Source organism: Pimephales promelas, chromosome 18 (assembly GCF_988280905.1).
Source record: "Pimephales promelas chromosome 18, fPimPro1.hap1.1, whole genome shotgun sequence".
Classification (NCBI taxonomy): domain Eukaryota; kingdom Metazoa; phylum Chordata; class Actinopteri; order Cypriniformes; family Leuciscidae; genus Pimephales; species Pimephales promelas.
The window spans coordinates 31,091,619-31,114,461 of record NC_142786.1 but is presented as its reverse complement, the minus strand read 5'-3'; the positions used below and the strand labels follow the sequence as shown (position 1 = coordinate 31,114,461).

The 22,843-nt window shown below is 35.7% G+C and overlaps 1 protein-coding gene across 1 annotated transcript; it reads right to left on the bottom strand.

The window, feature by feature from the left end:
- Positions 1 to 3,083: 3,083 nt before the first annotated feature.
- Positions 3,084 to 18,882, bottom strand: syt11a (synaptotagmin XIa). Its single transcript, XM_039681248.2, has 4 exons — positions 18,661 to 18,882; positions 9,180 to 10,069; positions 4,417 to 4,537; positions 3,084 to 3,669 (listed from the first exon to the last, which is right to left on the bottom strand). The coding sequence occupies exons 1-4, from the start codon at positions 18,704 to 18,706 to the stop codon at positions 3,359 to 3,361; spliced, it is 1,368 nt and encodes a 455-aa protein (XP_039537182.1). The 5' UTR covers positions 18,707 to 18,882; the 3' UTR covers positions 3,084 to 3,358.
- Positions 18,883 to 22,843: the final 3,961 nt, after the last annotated feature.

Here is a 22,843-nt window from a genome sequence, read left to right as displayed (position 1 = left end):
AAAAATGACTATGACATTGCTGACTAACTTGTAAGACTAGTCACAGCAGACTCTGTTTGTCCGGTGCAGCTGTTAGTTTGCAAAAAAAAAAATAAAAAAAAATGATGGATATTACAAATCAGGTTACAACTTGAAATGATTTTGACAATGTATCTTTAAAGTAGAGAAAGAGGTGAAGATCTGATCTAGTGTATCAGTTTTTATTTTATTTGCACGTCCATTGTGTTAACAACTTCAACATACAGTACAAGTCAGCATTAGTGTAACATACTGTATTTAGCATAAACTCACAGCAGTATGTAGATAATTTGCCCTCAAAAGCATTACACTTCATACTTTATGTTAGATGTCCCTGAAGATCATAGTGAAATGAGCAGTATTAAGCTAGATATGTAAAGTACATGTCATTCCACAGTACTTACATTGTACATAGACAACTTGTACTTACAAATATTGAAAAGGCAACGTGACGGTGAATCACACTACAGTTGTGGTGAACTAACACGGTTTATCATCTAGGTCGTTTTAGGGACACCTAAAATAAAGCTGAACCACTAACTTCACTCCACCTTCACATATCGAATGGACTAATATATTCATTACAATAATTTTCTTCTCAGTTCATTTTGTTCTTTGTTCAGCTTTCAAAGTATTCGTACAACACACAACAGCAAAAAACCGAGGGATTGTTAGGGACCAGTGGCAGAGAGAGAAAGAGGGGCAGATAGTACTCCATAAAAACATGAGGTTTACACAAAAAGAAACCATTTCCATTCCAAGTAAAACAGTTAAGATACAAGAAGAGCAGAAAGTGCTACTGCCCATTGGAACAAACACTCATTTACAGTTGGTTATATTCTTCTTTATGTAATTATTGATACAAAACAAGCTTTTTATGCCCAAAAGATCAAAAAAAGTTCCAAGTAGCACAAGGAGCTGAGGGTTAAGGTAAAGAAAATCACGCTTGTATCATTTCACTAAGGTTGCATTGTGCAATTTGGGTTGCTGTTTTTACAAAAGTGGGTTTTGCTGTCATATAAACCACTAAAAACTGTCATATATACACCAGTTTTGAAGCAGAAATGTAAATAGTGAATGCATGCAGGGTTAAAAAAAAGAACTACAGAAGGTGGAAAAATTCATTTTTTCTATTGTAAATGTATAGCCTGGAAGTGAAACAGCAAGTCTAGGATTATGGACACATGGTTTCTTAATTTTCATGAAAATGTGATTGAAATGCGATTCATTTTCTCCTAATAAACAATGGTTAATCTCATTTCGTGGTCTTCAGAGAATGCTTGGGCCTAATTTACTGCTATATTAATTTCACTTTAAATACGAAATATCTCTAATGAGCCAGTCGATTTCTTTTTCCTCCTCTCACCCTCCCACTTTCTGCCTAACTAACTTAATATGCGCTCTTTCGCACTGGGAAAATGGCATTTAAATCTGCCTCAGGGGCTGTGGGCACCGAATGACATAATTAGGAACATATCCACATCCACATTGCATGTCTACGTTTAAACGTAGACTGCAGTGTGAGATGCTTCATCGTGGTCCCCAACGCTCAATTTTCTCAAGGGTGCGATATACACACCATAAAAACGATCGTCCATCTACTTTGGTTAGCTAGTTTTTGACAGCTGGCGCTGACTAATGGTTACTGGCTCATGCCAAAATCCTAAAATGGTCAGTTATTAGTCATATCATAGTTGTTAGGTTTTTGATATATCATATATATATATTCTTTCTTTTGAAAACAAATCATAAAAATAAATACAGTACTCTACGAAAGTGCAGAAAATTGTTCTGAATTTGCATATATCTGCTTTAATTCATATAGACTACCTTACTGAATAACAGGTTGGGGTGGTTAGCGATCTGGCTAAATTTAATTTTCTGTTAATTCATGACACCCTTTATATGTCAAAATTTTAAAGGTATATTTGGCGATATTCAATTGTACTATGATAATTAAAAAAAAATCGAACAGTACCAGTGTCACACCCTATGATACATTATGTACATTTTGACCAAAGACATTGATTTTTGATGGCAATTCACTTTTGCAGACAATACCCAAATATGCTAATTTCTGTCACATTTGGCTTTGGCTGTTAATTAATCTTTATTTCCCTCCAACTTTTTTGAACAAACCTTCCCTGATCTCTGTGTTATGGCAGCAACTGGGTCAAAACGTCATTTGCAGTAAAATGGAAATGTGCATAGATATGCCTGAAGAAAAAAAAAATCAATCAGTGAATAGTACACTGTAAAAAAAATTGTTGGTTTAACTTAAAAAAGTAAGTAACCTGGTTGCCTAAAAATAAGTTGATTGAACTGGAAAAAGTGAGTTAATACAATGAAGGAGAATGATTTAATCATCAGAAACTCAAAATTATATGTTATATGAACTAAATAAATTATTTAAGTTGATTTGACAAAAGAAAAAAAAATTGTGATTAGCCTACTAATCATGAAAAGATTTTTTTTACAGTGATGCAAAGGTAAATATGTCGTATTTTGTCATCAAGATTTTAAATAATTTGATTAAAATAAAGAAATTAAAAATACAGCTACAGATAAATAAAGAAGCTACAGCATTGAGACAGTGTAGACTGGCTTTACTGTATGTAACATTAGAGTGCTTTCATAAATGAAATTAATTTTTAATCCTGAGCTGAAGATCACTATATTTTTTTATTTGGTGGTTGGCTGAAAACTCTCCTTTAAAAACCAAGTTTTGTTTAACAGATATTTAAAGTTTTATTATTTTGTTCGTTTTGTTTTTTCAGCGTCATCAAAAGACTAAGACAGCAATAAAAACTTTTTAAATGGATATAAATAATAGCCATATTTCTACCTTTCTTTCTGTGGTAAATATTAGCATGTTAGCAAAAATGTTCATGATGGCGTCCATTCATCCGCATTTACTGTGAAAAATTCACCACATTATTTTCCTTTTTCTTACCGCCCTCCTTTATGCTAAATATAAAAGTGTCTCATTACCTCAAGCATGCGGCTAATTGAAGGTAGTGTATGTATATTGTGTATACTGGTGAAAGGCTCTAAGCATATAACTCTCATACAGGTATTCAGAGCCATAATTGACTTTTTTTCTTCTTCTTGTTTCTATGACTGAGTTTTTTTTTTTTTTGCTATAAGTTTATTAGATAACTTCCTAAGTGGTTCTGTTAGACTGCTCCTGGTCCTTTGTTCTGACACACATACTCATCCACTCATTCACCTATCTATATAGGGAATATGTGAGATTGTTAAATGGGCTTCTTTCTATAGAGGGGCTGACAGAAAGGAAGTGGAATAATACACTTTGCTTTCCCAATGTTTTGGCCAGACACTAGTACTCTGTAAGGTTATGCCATTTGGCAATTTGCCGCCTTGGGTTGTCACAGACTTCCCTCCAGTGAGTCACCCCTGATGGAACGGGGCTCTGACCACCCAGAACCAGACGACCCACAACCTCATTCTTCGTTGTGCGGTCAAAATCAATGACCAGAAACTCCACAGAGATGTCCGGCATTAGCTCAGCAGGAACATCGTAGATAAAGGATTCGTTGAAAACGGGATTGAGTGTGCATTTCTTGACATGCGTCTTCTTCTTGGCTATACGCTTGCGTCCGTAGAAGACGTTCACTTTAACGTAAGGGTCTGTAGGTAGACAAGATAAATAAATTAACGAGTTAATTTTTCATGAGAAAAAAAAATTGCTCTGTTTTTCTGAATTAATGAGTTAATTTTTCATGAGAAAAAAATTTTTTGCTCTGTTTTTCTGAATTAACAAGTAAATTTTTCATGTAACATTTTTTTTACTCTGTTTTTCTGAATTAATGAGTAAATTTTTCATGAGAAAAAAAAAATATTTTGCTCTGTTTTTCTGAATTAATGAGTTAATTTTCATGAGAAAAAAAGTTTTTGCTCTGTTTTTCTGAATTAACGAGTTAATTTTTCATGGAATTTTTTTAACGAGTTAATTCAGAAAAACAGAGCAAAAAATTTTTTCTCATGAAAAATTAACTCATTAATTCAGAAAAACAGAGCAAAAAAAATGTTCTCATGAAAAATTAACTCGTTAAATTAGAAAAACAGAGTAGATTTTTTTTTTCTTCAAGTGAATGCAATACGTCTCTGTACTAATGGGGTTATTTGAGTATCTTCACTCTTAAAAATAAAGATTTTTGTAGAACATTTCACATCCATGTAACCGTTCCATTCCATCTTTTCTTTATAGTGGAAAAAGTTTTTCAGATTATTAAAATGGTCTTCACAATAAGAAAAAAAAAAAGGTTCTTTGGGGAACCCAAAATATCACTAAAAAGGTTCTTTGGGGAACCCAAAATATAATATTTGAAACCTTTATTTTTAAGAGTGTGTATTTGTGTGTATATGTGCACTTACTGCCTGAAAGACCACTGATGTCCATGGTTGGCAGATGTTTTGCCTTAAGGACCACCACATTAAGCCTGTGAGTAACAGGATGGTAGGACAGTGAGACCAGCAATTCCCCCCGACTTTCACACTATGGAGAAACAGAAGAGAAATTGAACAAATGCTTATACACTGTAAAAAAATATTGATGGTTTAACTTAAAAAGTAAGTACCCTGGGTTGCCTTAAAATTTTAAGTTGATTGAACTGGAAAAAGTGAGTTAATACAATGAAGTAGATTAATTTAACCATCAGAAACTCAAAATAATAAGTTATCTCAACTAAATAAATTATTATAAAGTTGATTTGACAAAAGAAAATATGTTGTGATAACAAATCTTGAAAATATTTTTTACAGTGCTAAGCACACACAAAAGTCCATCAGATAAATGACTAAGGATCATAGTGATGACGAGCCACCCGAGATGACCTGCGGTGATGATCACACAGGACTGAGCTAAAATGATCTCTAACGAACTATTTTCTTCATGTGTCAAAAAAAATAAATAAATAAATAAATAAATACAAATCTGAAAATGTGTACACAGAAATTAAGGCCTAATGGAATGTATCATTAAAAAAATAATATTACATATGCAAGCTAATGGTGTAGTTGAGGAATTGTGTGGTATATGGACACAAAAGTACTTTATATCTCCCAAATCACCGCATTAATGAATAGATGAGAAGTAAACAAAACAAAACAAAAAAGATATATTATTTGTATGATTAAAAATTTATATTTTTTTGTACAATTACTCAATCAATTGATGGGGTCGTATAGAACCCGAAGCCCAGAAATGTAAACAGGAAACGAAGACTATTTGAAGGTTAAAACAAATACCTACGAATTTGATCACCCTAGCTCCTCTTATTCTGCTCACATTCATTTTCTTTCTCTTCCATGAAACTAAGCGAGCGTAACAAGCATGCCACTGCCGCAGTATGTCACTCACTCCTCATAATCACCCATCTCTCTCACTGCACAAACTGCACCCCATCTGTTTCCTGAGCTTTTTCTCCTTCCTTCTCTCCTATTATCCTCTCTCTCTCTCTCTCTCTCTCTCTCTGCATGTCTGTCTTTCTCTTGGCGGAATCGATTGTCCACCACTCCCAGCCAACACCCTAATGCTCCTGTCTTTGGAGCCATAGTGCACTGATTCAATTTAAGATACTCTCTCTATAGACGAGTACATATAAAGCAGACAGGAAGTTCTCTGATTTGAACAAGCTTACTCTGCATATTCTGTGTACTGATTTACACAAGCTCAAATACTTATTTGCCTCCAAGCACTTAAGATTTCCTATGGCCAGAGAGAATGAGATTATGAACATCGCGTATAATGCTATTGTTCCTGCTTTGATGGAAATACAGCAGTGTATTAGACTAGGATTACATGTTATGCAACCACTTTTAGCAGTTCTACTTGTGTTTGTGTGAGTGAAAATGGTTGCAAAGCCTTCATAATAACTCAACCGTGCTCTCTCACTCTCTCTATTTCAAAAAGTGTTTACTAAGCCTTATTTTACACCTGTTATCTGTCTTCAGTGCTTTAAATATAGCTATAAAAGAGGTTCAAAATATTTTGTGATCACAAATTATAGTATATTTCAAGGTAGTCAAATGTGCGTGTGATCACAGTGGAGTGTAACTGTCACTGATTTCTCAGAAAAAAAGATACAAAAGCTGTCACTGGGGCGGTACTTTTTCAAAAGGTACACTTTTGTACCTAAAGGGTGCATATTGGTACCTTAATGGTACATTTTAGGTGCTAATATGTACCATTAAGGTACCAATATGCAGCCTTTAGGTACAAAAGTATACCTTTTGAAAAGGTACCGCCCTAGTGACAGCTTTTGTACCTTTTTTTTCTGAGACTTAACAGATGCCAGTATAAGGAAAAATCACTAATAACTAAAATAACAATGAGCATTCCACTTGAAACCACTTGATTTTAAGCAATAGTGCGCCAAATAAATGCTTTTAGCAATCAGTAAGATTTATAATGTTACAAAAGATTTTTATTTCAAAGATATACCGTTCAAATTTCTATTCATTCAAAGAACCGACAATAATGAAAATGTTTCACAACAAATCAGGATATCACAATGATATGTAAATTATCATGCAACACTGAAGATTGGAAAGTTTCAGTTTTTCAAACAGGAATAAATTACATTTTAAAATGTATACAATTAAAAAAATTGGTATTTCAAATTGTTATTATTACAAAATACAATATTATATCATTTTAGGGGATGTTCAGCCTTGGTAAGCACAAGAAACTTCTTTCAAAAACATCCCCAAACTGTATATTCAGTAGGTAAAACACCAGTGACCAAACTACAATCACAAGTGGTTACAGGGAACACAATTTCCATCAATAAAAGGAATCAATAGCATCTGTGAACAGGGGTAAGAAACTACAGAAGCACAGAATAACTGAAGATATGCTTGTTGTTTTGTTTGTGAGTATCATTGCTAATGATGTGAGTATTATGGCTAGTTTCAAAATGGTTATACTGACGGATGTCCTCCCTGCAGTCTGTAACCTTTATGGCTACACTCTCTGTCTGCATAATGCCACTGTAATGGGCCATGGATCAATAGACGCTCTCACCACCCATAAAGCCCAGCCCATACATGTAAGGAGCACAATGCTATACAGCAACATAATATAACATCTTGAACATATTGATTATATCATCATCATCATCATCATCATCATCATCATCTTTCTCTCGTTGCTCTCATATTAACAAACAGTTCCAGTAGAGAGACAAAACTAGCAATAAAACATTGTCAAACTGCCCGACTAAAGCACATACTGATCACCATAATGGTGACATCAAACCAAACTATTATTTTTAATAAAATATCAACATCTAAACCTCTGTTATCTAATATTATATGATATCTAATATTGAATTATTGATATCTGTGTTTCTAAATAAATGCATTTAAAATGATTTGATCAGAATAATGTTTATTACATGTTTTGTATTATAAGAAAAATATGGATTATGCTGTAGAACCACTAAACTGTTGCTAACAAGTTAAACCAAATCGTCTGAATGAGTTTCATTTTTCAAGATCACAGTATGATTATGTCAAAACATAACCAACACTATCAGACCACAGTTGTCTTTGTTCATTTGACTTTAATAAATCAATAACAGCAGAGAAGCAAAATTTAAACTTAAAGTATAAGGATCAAGAGCCCAACTAAAGGAGACACTGATCGCCATAACGGTGGCTTACAATTTTAGATTTTCTCCTTCAGTGATTCTGCTTGTTATCATCAATAATGCTCAATCATCACTAAATTAATCACTTAATTATCTCATTAACTTTAACACTTGTCGTCCATCTGAAAGCAGGTGAAGGTGCGATATATCGTGCAGCCCTACCTCACAATAAGGCAAAAAGTCACTTTTCAAAACCTAGAGCAGCACTATCACTCTAAAACTTAACACAGGCACACTTAACCTGGGGCAAAGATCTCAAAATCTTTTCTTTTACCTTATTTCCTAATATATTGGTTTATGTCTAGAGAATCTGGAGAAAGCCTTTCACTCACAATGACTGCCGCTAACCGTAAAACATCTAGGGAGATCCATAAAGGTTCCAGCAGCCATCTCATGGGAAAGATTAAGTTTAACGATTGCTGCATCGAATAACAGCCGAGGAATATGATGCCGTTTGCAGCGCCAGCAGCACCCAATACTGATGTTTTCATGCTTCAGAATGATTTAAGTGTGGTTTTATGAAGATTACAGACATCTAAGGCCACATACACACTGCAACTAAATTCGTTTGTCAATTCACCTTTTAGTCCTGTCCTGTACACACAAAGTTTTGTGATTTACAGAAGTATGATCAATTGCATTCTACAAAAATTCTGCAAAAAAATCACAGGGCACGAGGTATGAGCGTTAACACGTTCTTATGGCCTGATTTTGCTATAAGAATAAGCCCAAAATAGACAGAAACAAATCCAAATGTTTTATAGACCATTTTGCAAGATGTAAACAACACTTGTCCAGAAGCACTTCCTGTTTCAGTTTGTAAATGGTTTCTTTATTTCAAATGTAAAGAAAACATCTTAAATATGTGTTTAACTTTTTGATTCAGTTGCATATGTTCTGTTGGTTGTATTTTATTCCAACGTTTATGTAGTGTTAAAAAACTGAAACAGGAAGTGGTTCTGGACCAGTGTTGTTCACATCTCGCAAAATGGTCTATATGAAAACAAGACTAAAATATCGCAACTTGCACCCCTTTACAAAAAATTAGTCTTTAGTCGATGAAATATTATTTCGGTCAAAAATACTTGATACCAAACACACAAGATGCTAGAACTTTGCTGTGGTCACCATGGTGTCAATCATCACAATTTAAAGAGTGACTCGTGTTCCGTTACGTTAGTTGATTCCCAGCAAACACATTAAGGTTCTGGGAACGTTAGTTTTTGGTTTCCATAACGTTCCTAGAACTTTCCCTTAAGGTTAACGGAACGTTTTCGGAACATTCTCCTTACGTTATTAAAAAGGAACCTAAAAATAACCTACATGGAACGCTTCTATAACGTTCTTGTTTGGTTCCCAAAAAAATAACCTCATGGGACCATTCGGGAACGTTCTGTGTTTGCTGGGTTGTCAGTCCTAAAACTGTACAGTGTGTACGTGACCTAAGATATCCCACAATCCTGTGCAAGTATAAGAAACACTCACCTGTGTGTTCCTCTTGCTGATTTGCTGGGTGATATGGGCTCGTCCCGTGCTGGGGTCTACGCCCACCAACGGGACGACCGCCTCCCCAATGACATCATCTCGCGCAAAGCGATCAAAGCTGAGCACCAGGAAGTGCAGCGTGAGCTCGGGCAGCAAGCTGTACGGGATGCCGTAGAAGGTGAACGTCTCGTCAAACACGGGCTCCAGAGTCTTCCTCAGTACACGTGTCTTCACCCGGTGCTTCTTCTCCGGTAGGATGGTCATCTTCACGTAGGGGTCAGAACTGCCCGCCTGTTCGTCCACCGCAGGGAGTCCCTGCGCTCCTACGATAGTGACGACGAGGGCCTTCTTGGGGAAGTTGTAGTCAATGGCCAGACTGAGCGTTCCCAGAGAGGGCGAGCTGAGACTGTAGGGTGATGCCGTTTTACTGGGTGCTTCGCTGCTGCTTCCTGAGCTGCTCTCCATGCAACAGTAGTCTGCCCGGATGGGCAGCGCCCTCTCCAGTCTGGGAGGACCCATAGGTGGGACCAGGTGGTTCATCTGTAGGTGCGTGGTACCACCTTCAGGATCTGCATCCACAAGGAGCACTTGACCGTTTCGGGATCCACGACTCCATTCTCTTAACAAGGAACTTGATCCTGAGCGTTGGCCCACCCGTACAATCTTCTTGTTGTTGCTGAGGGTCTCGGGGTAGATGCTGATGCCTTTGAGCATGTGGATGAACTTGTAGGGGGGGTCAACGGGTGGGTCGTAGGGGCCGCTGGTCAGCTTGTATGCACCTGCCATTTGACGATATCGCCGCTGACAGCACGTCCAGAGGAAAACAGCCACCGTCACGGAGACGACCAAGACCCCTGCACCCAGAAAACCTGCCAGCACTGGGGACACATCTGAAGGAGACAAAGACAAGACATTAGACCTCACCTCTTGTGGGAAAGCAATAACACATTGGTGCCTAGTCAACCTTTCTCTGAGATTTTATGATAATCAGATGTAAAAAGTTTTATCTCTAAAAAACGTTTAGCGTATAACTTACTAGTATATGGGGTAATGAAAAATCAAAATCGCTAGTTAATACCACTAACAAGGCTCAAAATAGCCCCATACTAACACAATACCATAATGAGGGTCCATACATGCAAAACGAAGCATTGAGAACTTTGTAAGTGTACAGACCGGTTAATAAGATACTTTATAAAGACAGTTCACTTCATGTATACAGGGGGCACCATATTTGGAAAACAGTCTCGATAAGTCGAAACCACGAACACGTCTGAATTGTATGAACGGTGTTCGTGGTTTGACTAGTCGAGACTGTTTTCCAGAGATGGCTCCTGCCAGTGTAAGCGAAGTGGACTGTCTTTATAAAATATCTCAATGCTTCAGTTTGCATGTTGGGACCCTACAACATACAGTAATAAAGCAAACTACCTTCTGTGACCTTGAATAGGCTAAATAAATAAATGTTCTTAAAGAAAAGCACAGAAACAGTTTCTACCATCAGACCGCAGATTTAAGAAGCCAGAATATTGCAGAAACTGAGCAAAGCAATGCGATTAAGAGCAAAGTGATTCAATTACTAAATAAATATACTTGAACTTGGGCAAGGCCATCTTTTTATTTTTTTTTTGTCTGTAGTGTGTTGTTTATATTTTAATGGACAATTAGAAAATATTTTGTCTTGTCATTTGTCATGAATCTTTAGACAAAATAAGTCATCATTTTAAAGGGATACTCCACTTTTTTTGGAAATAGGCTCATATTACGACTCCCTCAGAGTTAAACAGTTGAGTTTTACCGCTTTCGAATCCATTCAGCCGATTTTCTGATATTTAGAAGAATATCAGTAACCAGACAGTTTCTGGTCTCATTGACAACCATAGTAGGAAAAAAATATACTATGGAAGTCAATGAGACCAGAAACTGTCTGGTTACTGATATTCTTCTAAATATCAGAAAATCGGCTGAATGGATTCGAAAATGGTAAAACTCAACTGTTTAACTCTGAGGGAGTTGTAAAATAAGCCTATTTCCAAAAAAAAATCCCTTTAACAAGAACGAACAACATTATCAAACTTCAAGTTATGCTGAAAGTATTTTTACATAGAAAAATATCACAATCACAATGTGGATCCAAAAAAAAAAACATCATTACTGCTGCAGGACTGTAACTAAATCTAACTAAATACTGTGCACAACTCATAATTTAATTGTGGCCCACGTTCACACACAGAGACGTGGGTGATGTGGAGTTGAATGAGGTTTCTAGAGAAAATCATCTGGTCTGAAAGTGAATTAAACAGAACAACAAACATGGACACCAATGGCCGACTGACCCGGTTAGAAAAGAGAGTGACAGGGAAGAGAACATGGAAAAACAGCAGCGGCGCTTCAGGTCAGTACCAGCAAATGCAAAAACATGCAAATGAAAAAAACTGAAAAAAAAAAGAAAAAGAAAAAAAATGTATGGACTACACTTGTTTGTGTGAGAGAGATAAAAATGAGCTTTCTAGGTAGGCCATTGAAATGATCCGTGGTAATGGACAACAATTTTCTGGGTATATTGCAGGATAATTCTTGCTCTTGGCTGCACCTTGGATTTTTTCCTGTTTAATTCATGACTCCTTGCTTCACAACCATTTGCTATCTAATGTGGCTGATGCTGAGCACAGCAGTTATATTTATGATCACAGATTCTTTATTACAGCCCATGAGAAGATCCAGCACAGCAGTAACATTCACCTAGATGGAGCTTTCTGTTTTTCACACAGACCTAATCTCAACACCCAGACATCTCTTCTGTTTCATTACAGGTGACAAAACTGACACTACCAACAGAATCTGGTCATTTGTCAAACCTGGCTCATTAAAACAATTCCCCTGAAACTTTCAAATGTCAGAAACAGACCATAACAAGCTTAAGCAGAGCAGGCAGGTTTTCTCTTTTTTTGCCCTATGCTGCAGGGCATTCAATTAGAAAACATCACACTGTGGGCTCCCTTTGCCCAAACACCTTTGATAACAGTCAAAGTAGCATGCCATTGTCCGGAGGGCTCTACACATGGCTCTAGGACAAAATGAAACAACCACCACCCATCTTGCTTTATTAATTGGGATCTGTTAGTTCAACAAAAGTAGGTGTTTTGTGGGAACAAATCTCATTTTGTGGGAGTATGGCCTGCATGAACTATTGATATGAATATAAAAACTTACAACATTAGCTTAGACAAATGCCAAAATAGCTATTTGGTCACTGGTTAACCAATAAGCTTGCACGGCCAATAGCTGACATCACCAGAAAATGTATTGTTTTAGAAAGATATTACCTATTGGTTTAGAGATGGAGCATTTCATGTTAACTTGGAAACTGACTCGTTCATTTTGTGTGTAGCATGGTAAGTTTTAAAGCTACACAGTGTGATTTTTACCCCCATCTAGTGGTGTAAAGATATAAGACCATCCAGTAAATATTAGTTTCTGTTCCTCTCAATTCCGATTTCGTTTTAACTCCTACGGTGGCCAATGTAGGCCAAGATTAACATGGCTTCCAGTTCGACCTCGTCCATGAGTGTTAACTCAAACGTAAACGCGAAAGGCGAAGCTTGAATTAACGGGTATGTCCCTCTTTGGCTAATGCACTTTTAAGATGGAGGGGCAACATGGCGACCGCTTACCCGTACGTATTTTCAATGGCATATTATACACTCACGAGAATACTTTATTACTTAAACGAAGTAAATATACATTAATGAGCACATATATTTTTGAAATAACTAAGTGTTTTTAGCTAAGAATAAACTAAAAGAGTTACACAGTGTAGCTTTAAGAGTGCTTTCTTTGATAGATTCACTGCCACAGACTCCATTTTCTTTGCCATTCCCTGTGCAGTCTCATTCTCGTTCATTTCTCCATTTACTTACTTGACACTCTTCCCTATTCTTTTTTTGTTGTTGTTATATTCATTTCACAGTCTTACACCCCTCTTTCTTTGCCCCTTCCACTTCTCTCATCTTTTCTTTCCTCTTGCCAAACTCCAAAGGCCCGGGTGGTGAAGTGTTCAGGTCGCCGTGGCAACAACAGGTCCCCTTCTTTCGTCATGCCGGTCAGAGCTGATTGGAATTCTAAGTTGGGCCCGGGTTCAGTGAGCTGATGAGAACAGGATGTGCTCTCCTGCTCCACACAACAGCCTCCTTAAAGGAGAACTCCGGCGCAAAATGAACCTTTGGTCTAATGACACATCGGTACCTAGTCGACCGTTCTCTGAGATTTGTTTTCATGATAATCGAATGTGAAGAGTTTTATATCTAAAAACTGTTTAGTGCATAACACTAGTACTGGGGGCACTTAATAAGTAAAAAGAAATCGCTAGTTAATACCACTAACACCCGACCCCGCCCTTTTTCTGTCCACACAAAGGATGCACCCCTCGCCGCTGCAACCGCCCCAGAGGGATTCTGGGCCAGATGATGTCACTTTTGGCTGCATGTTTTAAACCAGCTGCTACTGTTGCTTAGAAACGACCCCTCCGAGAGAAGCAGCGAGGGAAGATAATCATTTCGCCAGCTGATTTTTCTCAGCTCTCACTCAATTGCTTCATAAATGATAAATTAGTGTCACTATTCAAACTGAAACCTGACATACTAGGTAATAAGTATCTAAAACATTTCTGAAATAACAATTAGCAGTGGATACTCAAGTTAATACTATTACTGTTGCTCATATTTTAGTAATGGATTGAACAAAATCCTTACCATAAGTATTACACTAATGAGAACTCAAATCATGCAAAGTACAAAAAAAAGTGCTGTTACGTGTGCAAAATCCCATAGATTTAAGTTACATTAAAGGAGAGACTCCTTTAGACCATAAACCCTTGTGAAAAAGAAGGGCGCTTGAATGGCTTTTGTAGTGTACTTCAAAACGTAAAAGTATATATGTTTTTTAAAAACTGTACTTGCAGATAATATAATATCAATGAAATAAAAGGCCACTTAAATGCACACTTTCATTAAATACAATTTGAAAAAGTGCACCTTGCAACAATGTCACATTTACAGTTTTACTTTTAAAGCTGCAGTCCGCAACTTTTCCTCTTTGTCGCCATCTCTGTTCGAAATCTGCAATTGCAGTTATTCGTGGAATTAACATCTTTACGTGGGTTGTAAATCAGCATGAAACCTCAACATGACCTCAAACACCCTAACAACCACTCAGTAAAACACTAAAATATCTCTAAACATAACAACGCCCTGGCAACCACCCAGAACACCCTAGCAACAATATGCTAATTGGACCTTAGAAACCACATAGCATAGTGATGGCAACTTTTCCACAGACAAACATCTCTTTAAAAACAATTGAAATTTAAATTAGACATGTTTTTTTAACGCTCTACAATGTGTGGCACTTATCTCAACAGACATTAATGTACGTCAGCACGGCTCATTTTTCAAAAAACCAATACATTACCTGCGCCAAACACGCGACTGATTATGAGTTGCACAAGTACACACACAGCTGTGTGCTGAAAATAAGTGTGTTTGCGTGTGAGCCCACATGAGTAATAAGCTGGACAAAATTGCCTACAAATGAGAAATGATCCCGTTGTCTGTAGTCATCACTGAGCTTTACAGCAGGGTGGGGTTTGTGATGAGAAGAAATTAAGAGAAAGCAGGATAGGAAAATGATGAGGTTACGGAAAAAGGATGTGCTGGTCACGAAGCGGACAGGTGTGAATAATGATGCTCAGCACTGCCAGATTCTCAGTTTTCACCCTTTATTTTGTTTATACGCCACCCACAAAGAGGTTTAGTTAGCTGCCATATCAAGACGGTTCCCTCTCTATATCTGCTGTCAGTGGTAGTATGGCAGTACCAGCGGGGCGAAAATGTGTATCACCAGCAGCAGCAACACACTGTGTGCTGGATTTCAGCAGGGACAGAGAAGACTTGTCACTCTGACACCAGTCACACGCATAAATCAAGCCATTGTTCAATCACTGCAGCTTTACACACCCTCTACTACACACACAGGAGAGAGAGATACCAGATATGTGTGATGAGCTGAGATCAAATAGGCTAGAACATCTCTTCAAAGACTCTTAGTCTTCAAAAACAACCCTCGAATTGAATTATTAATGTTTTTTTTTAGTAAAAAGAGTTGGAACATGATTAGTTTTAAATTGCTATAACAGTCCACAATTAATCAAATGAAAATTCACATCATTTCTAATTACAGTCTGCATTACAGACACAATGGCAGAAATTCTGCAGTAGTTCAACACTCTCTGAACTACTGAAATCTGTCTACAAAAATGTGGTAACACTATTTAATAATGTAATAACTATTACACAATTTAATAATATATTTAATTTAATGCAAAGCAAAAAATATTACCAAAGTTTATGGACACTTTAAAAAAATAATAATAATCAATTTAAGGGTTTAACTTTTTTAAACCAACAGTTACAGTGTATAATAAAATGCACTACTGAGATAATCATTTCTGAATATTATGTAAAATTATATTATTTTTAATCAGACTCACGCTGTCCTTTTGCTGGCAATATTAGTAATCCCAAAAAGACTGTGAATTAGGGTTGTCGAACGATTAATCGCATCCAAAATAAAAGTTTGTTTACATAATATATATGGGTGCACTGTGTATATATTTTTTATATAGAAATACACACACATGCTTGTATATATTTAATAAATATTTTCATGTATATATAGATTTATATATAATTTATATTATGTAGAAATATAAATATTTTATATATAAATAAAAAAATCTTAAATATACATGCATGTGTGTATTTATATATATATATATATATACAATATAATTATACACAGTGCACCCACATATAGTATGTAAACACAAACTTTTATTTTGGAGGAGATTAATCGTTTGACAGCCCTATACTGTGAATATCCATAAAACAAGCAAAAGAGAGATTATATTAACGCACTTTCTTGATTCTATTTTCCCCATTAAAATAATGTCCTTCAAGGTCATTCGACTCTCTGCCTAATCAATGAAGGTAATGTTATTATCTGAGAGGACTTGACTTTTGATTCATATTGATACAGCCTTAATCTGACAGAATTCAGTTTGAAATTAGAATCAATGCAGTTTCTTGTTTCACTATTTTCAATCATGTACACCCTGTTAGCAGTGATTTGTCTTTTCACACTGAAACAATGCTATATGAAGCAACAAAATCAACATAGTTGTAGTGTAATATACAGTTATGTAGAATGGGATTTGGACCAATGATATTCCAATGTGGGAAACTGGAAAGCAAGCTACTAACAATTATATATTTGGTGGTTTGTGGCATCAATATCTGTTATCGCTTGTCAATTTATCATGTCGGACCTGATTAAGACACAGCGATATACAAGCTTGTTTGATGTCATCGACAAAGCTAGCAGTTTAAAAGTACTTATTAATACAGAATCAATAGGCTACTATTATTAAGTGTGAACTAAATGTAGCCTAATGTTTTAATAGTATGTCATGTATTTAAATATATTTGTAATGATAAAGTAAATTAAATTTTATATACACAGTGCAGATAAAATTAGGCTATAATTAAGGACTTTACATGTATGTTCGTCAACAAATCAAAATAAGTGTAGCTTCTTTAAAGCACGATAAAAGATTAAAACATAATGATTTAAAATGTACTTTAAAAGTAAAGCTCATAAATTGACATTAATACAAAGTGCCCCTTTTTTAAACTCCCTTTAAGTATTTACGTGGCCTTTTATTTCATTGATAGGCTATATCTGCAAGTAAGATTTAAAGTGTAGGCTACATTCAATGTAATTATGCACATTTCTTTTCCATAAAGGCAATCAGCAGGATTTCCAAGCAACAATGTTTTAGTGGCTTTGTTCCTATTTCTGTGGTGTTGTGTTTGATATAGCCTTACCCACCATCTAATCTCATCCGTCCAAAATCCCACTTCACAGCCGTACATGTACACACATATAACATGTTCTGATTTTCTGTCCTGTCACATCATATAGAATTTTCTCTTAAAGAGAGGACAGATAAATCGCTAGAAACTTGAAAGGGGTTTATTTCCTTCATGGCTTCAGAATCCCTAAATCTGTGTTTATCTGGGTGGACTAGTCGTGGTTATTTTCTTCTCGAGCACACGTCTCGCTGCTGATTCTGTCTCCAGGCAACTCCCACGTGGTGGGTTGTGATCCAAGATGCCTCAGACGTGTTCCTAAAATACTTGACCCAAACTACATCACACGCATTCACCAGGAAACAAAAACTGCCAAAACTGTCCACCTCCCCCAGCGTGTGATATAATCCCGGCTGATACGTCTCACGTTTAATGATTTTAAAACCACTGAGCAACTTAAAATGTCATTTTGATCTCAGATATTAGATTCATGGTAATTTAGATTTCACTAAATATTTTGAGCAGGATTTTCTGATCTTTTTTTTATTTTATTTTTTTATAATTGTATATATTTTAGTGAGTTGGGCTACCAGGGCAAGTAGCCTTGTGGCATGTCACAAATTTGACATTTATAAAAATGGAAATAGCATGTAGGATACTGGTAGATTTGAAGCTTATATAAATGTGTGCATTTTACAGAAATAGCCTATTGTCTTATATAACGCAGCCTATAATCAACACAATCTTAATATTAGCTTAAAATAGGCACCTTTAAATAGTAATATATGATATCATCATGTGTTCACTATACAGGAATAGGCAAGTAATGTATAATTTGACTGTGGTTACCATCACTTTTGAAAACATATAGGCCTAATATCGCAATACAGATTGTATTATAAAGCATTATGAATATAGCCTAGCTATAATACATGATGTAAGCTATTGAGGTAAGGGACTAAGGGCACAAACTGATCCAGCTGACGCCTCGAACAAGACATGACGTCATACACGCAGTGTCTTCAGAGATGCGAGAGTTTGGTGTATCTAAACGCGACTTTCCTTAGATAAGTAGGTCTAAATGTATAGCTACTTTGAGACTTATTCAAATGAAATAAACCGTCACATGACGCATCATGTGTGTAGCCAACATACACACTTAATCTGTCTCAGGTGAATCACATCTTCATGTGCGTAGCCTGTTTCCGAGCTGCACTTTACAATTGGTTGATGAAAATTACGAATTTCGGTAGCCTATTTATTTTATTATCACTTATTACCAAAATAACTTGCCCTAGCCTTGGCTATACATAATATAAAGTGGTAAACAGGTTAAAGGCTACACCTAACATAGCCTAGCCTACCCAGAAAACACTGCTCAGAATAAGTAAGCTATTTCAAACAAAATATAAATCTAAAATCGGGCTCCAAAGTAAATTAATACTTATGCCGAATCATTTAGCCAAGTAACACAATCGCAGTTAACGTTATACAATACATATTCAGTTAAAAGCCCATCACGTAAATATAGCTAGATAGACCCATTCACTTACCGTAGGTTGGTTTTAAATTGGTAATCTCGGCCATTTTGAAGTCCATTGTCTTGGCTGTGATCAGAAAACAAAAAATAAAAAGCAAAGGGAATGAAAATCTATTTAATTTCCATGAATTTCTTCAGGCCGATCCTCCAGCTGAATGGGTGGCCGAGCTGTAGGATGTTTTCTTCTGTGCCTGCGCGCTCCTCAAAGATGCGCTCGGTGACGCGCCTGCCTCCTCCTCCGCTCCAGATGCGAGTGATGGAGAGGCTGTTCACTGCAGAACCAATGGGTGGAGCGTGACGTCCAGCCCCCCCCCCTCTTAGAATGTAATCTGGGAATGTAATGTAATGTGTGGAGCTAGAAGGTCCATCCACACCCTAACCTTACACATAACCATATCCCTCCACTCCATCCGTTATATCAATAGACATGGAGCTGGGGTAGGTCAAGGTTCACCCATTACGTCCAGAGAGGGGGAGCTGGACGTAATTTGTCTCAGCAGCCGTGAACAATTATTGAAATACAAGCCCTTCAGCGTCCCCTACAGTGCAAAAAACAGACAACACTATGAACCTGAAAGTGTTGCACTGCATATTCGAACATTATAGGCTATTATTATACATTACACAAGTGTATTTAATTAAATATGAATTATATAGTATTTGTGTTTTTATATTAAAATTATATTCTAATTATTCTATTGTATAAAATGACTTATTAATTTGTTAACCTTTTCACTAATTCATTAATTTTTAGCTTTAACAGATTAAGTATTGTAAATAAAGGTAAATGCAAATGACTCAAGATTCTATTATTTCAGGGCCCGTAAAGCACTATTTTAAAATAGTCTGATATTTCCAGTTTTCTATGACTTCATAACCTTGATGATATAACTTTTAACTACATGTCACAAAGAAAAACAACGCAAAACATATATGTATCAAAAGATTTTTTTTTTTTACTTTGGTGTACAGTCAACATACAGGAGCAGAATGTCCTTTAACAATAGAATAATTATAATAACAACAATAATTGAAATGACAATATCAATAAAATAGTCAATTCAAATATATTCACACTGGATATACTGACAAATACTTGTAAGAAATAGGTTTCATATATGGAATGCTGTTGATTGACTTCCAGTTGGGTGATTGTCATGTTACTGACATACGTGTTGGCTTCATCATGTAGTAACCTTACACAATACAGTATGCCCATCAGTGAAAACACACAAATTCTAGAAGTTAAAGTGTTACAAGGGACTAGGCCACATATTTCTGAGGGGGGGAAGCCATCATTTGTACTTGAACAAAAATATTTTCTAAACCTTTGATACTGTGGAAGAAAATCTAAATTACAGACCAGAACAGAGTAGCTAATGAAAGAGAAGTAAATTGAAGTAACTCTTCGTCTATGTCATGATGACCTTTGAGGTCGATTGTAACATATTTTCTGTTTTAAGGCAAAATAACCATCCAATGACTGAGGACCATGTGATATTCAGTGTTGGGCATTAGTACACTGTAAAAAGTTATCAAACCCATTGCCTTCATATTATTAAGTTAATAAATACACTTCATGCTTAATTGAAAAAATTAAGTTATGTGACCTTGACAATTCCACATAAATTATTTTTTTTTCCAATTACGCATGAAGTTTATAAACTTAATAATTAAGGCAATGGGTTTTCTCACTTTTTTAAAGTTAAGTCAACGGATAACTCTTTACAGTGTAATTAATTACTGTAATTTAATTACTTTTTCCCTTTAAAAAGTAAAGTAATGAATTACTCTTAAGTAATTCTGATGTAATTGCATTAAATACTGTATAGACTGCAACAATTCAATACATAAATAAAATGTAACATCTGATGTTAAAATGTAACCTTCTCTCTTTAAATATTTCAGTCTGTTCAAGAATAATTTATGCAGTTTTATATTTATTTAAAAGAGATGTTTCAGGTCTCCTCGTTTTGTTCAACTGGTTGAGGTTGATATGGGATTTAGACAGTAATTAGTAAAAAGTAATTAGTAATACACTTGTCTAATCAAAAAAAATTGTGGCAACAGATTACAAGCAATTTTATTAATTAAATTTAACAAATTAGAATTGAGTGATAATTAATCAAATTAATTCCTTAAAAGTTAACCGTTTAAAATGAGTAAAACTTACAACAACCAAAAAAAAAAAAAAAAACATATTCTATCGATCAGATAAAGCATATTTATTTTTACCACTGTAAAAAAATATTTTCAAGATTTGTTATTACAACATTTTTTCTTTTGTCAAATCAACTTAAATAATTTATTTAGTTGAGATAACTTATTATTTTGAGTTTCTGATGATTAAATTAATCTCCTTCATTGCATTAACTCACTTTTTCCAGTTCAATCAACTTAAAATTTTAAGGCAACCAGGTTACTTACTTTTTTAAGTTAAACCAACAATATTTTTTTTACAGTGTACGATATTTTTTGGGGGGAAAAGAGTAATTAGTACAGTAATCTAATTAAACTAGTAACGTACCCAACACTGTTGATATTTTTTGGCAAACTCTTAAAACCAACAAAATGCTTTGAATCATACCTGTATTTCTAATCAAGCTATGCACTGAAATTGCTAATGACATTTAGATACTTGTCTAAGTCTATTGTTTATAAATGTTTCTATCTTTAAATACAACAAATATGTTATCATGTTAATCAGATGTGTAATGCGAGAGCTTAAATCTATTTCACCCAAAATGACCTCAAGATAGCATACCGGTTTAAAGACGAGTCGACACTGATTGCGTACATTCCAAAGTGCCTTTGAAATTTGCATTAAAACTCCAGCTTTGCTGTAATTAGCCTGTAATCAGCTGTGTATGTATGTATATGGAACACGTATCCATTGAAATACAGCACAGAGGCACTCATCGAAAAACAATGAGCGTACCTGACATCTAATGTGTTTTATAGCAACTGACTTTCAAGAAAAGGAAAGAAAACAAGGCATTATGCTTTACAATAAATTTCTCGAAAGGCTCATGATTCTCAACGTGACCTGAGCCGACGTGATCGATCCTGCAGATGTAGAATTTGCATCGCCCAATTTACAAACGTCACATAGGGTCAAAATGAAACCCCAAAAAACACTCTATGACGACTAAAACATCCCTGACGTAACGTTAATTCATTGCTTCAAACTACTGGAATATTTCAGACCAATAGAAGGTTTGCTAAGTTTATAATCAATGTGAGAATAACTGGGATGGGCTTTTAGTTATTTCAAAATCTAAAGGAGCACAAAGGGAAAGGCACAAAAATTATTACTCTACTGGGAACGCAGAACATCATACAATCCTCTACTAGATCGTTTCTCTTAAGTTGTCATTAACCACAGCTAACACTTGTCAAGTGAGGATCTGATTAAAGTCAACATGAAATGGCATTTTCTTCTGTAACGTAACATACTTTAATACTGTAATATGCTCACCAAGACTGCATTTAAGTGATCAAAAATACAGTAAAGCCCCTGAAGAGACATACAATAAAAAAGGTGGGAGGAAAAATTTGATTTCACAAAACGTTTAGGATGGAAATCATACGACGGAGGAAAATCTATACTTCAGTGTTTTTGTGAGTAGAAACGCAATACTTGTGTTTAAAGACAATTAAAAAAAAATAATAATTTCATGTTGACTTTAATATACTATATTGAGGTTCCACTTTTATTATTAGATCTACATTTGTATTGGATGCACATACTAAGTAAACCAATAAAAAGGGTCTTTTAATAAATGCATAATTTCCTGTGAGTGTACAGTAAAATACACTGGAGACATTTCAATTTAGTTAGGCAGCAAAACAATAATATTTAATGCTCAAAGTTTCCATGTTCTACCCGTTTGCAAAAGGTTATAGTGGCATGGGGCTGACTGAGTGAATTTCGCACCAGATAAATGGTAAAGCTGAGCAACTGGTGTTGGTTTGAAATCGGCCAGTCGGTGCATCAAGGCTCTACATTCGGTTCAAGACACGCCTCGTTTTGATTTGGTTAAAGTATGAGGTGAGCACGACGTCCGGAAAGTAGAAGAATCCAGACGCGTTTTGGCATAAAGAAAAATCCACTGGGTTCATGCTTTGATTATCATGAGGTATTCTGGCTTTGGTGAGTTACACCACATGGCAAATGATTTGGTTACAAACACCGA

What these genes read in the sequence shown, in the direction of transcription:
- syt11a (XM_039681248.2), bottom strand. Translation starts at nt 18,706, where the DNA reads ATGGACTTCAAAATGGCCGAGATTACCAATTTAAAACCAACCTACG. An exon ending in CAATTTAAAACCAACCTACG is followed by an intron (nt 10,070 to 18,660) that starts GTAAGTGAATGG and finishes TGTCTCCTTCAG; the next exon opens with ATGTGTCCCCAGTGCTGGCA. An exon ending in TCAGCAAGAGGAACACACAG is followed by an intron (nt 4,538 to 9,179) that starts GTGAGTGTTTCT and finishes GTTTCTCCATAG; the next exon opens with TGTGAAAGTCGGGGGGAATT.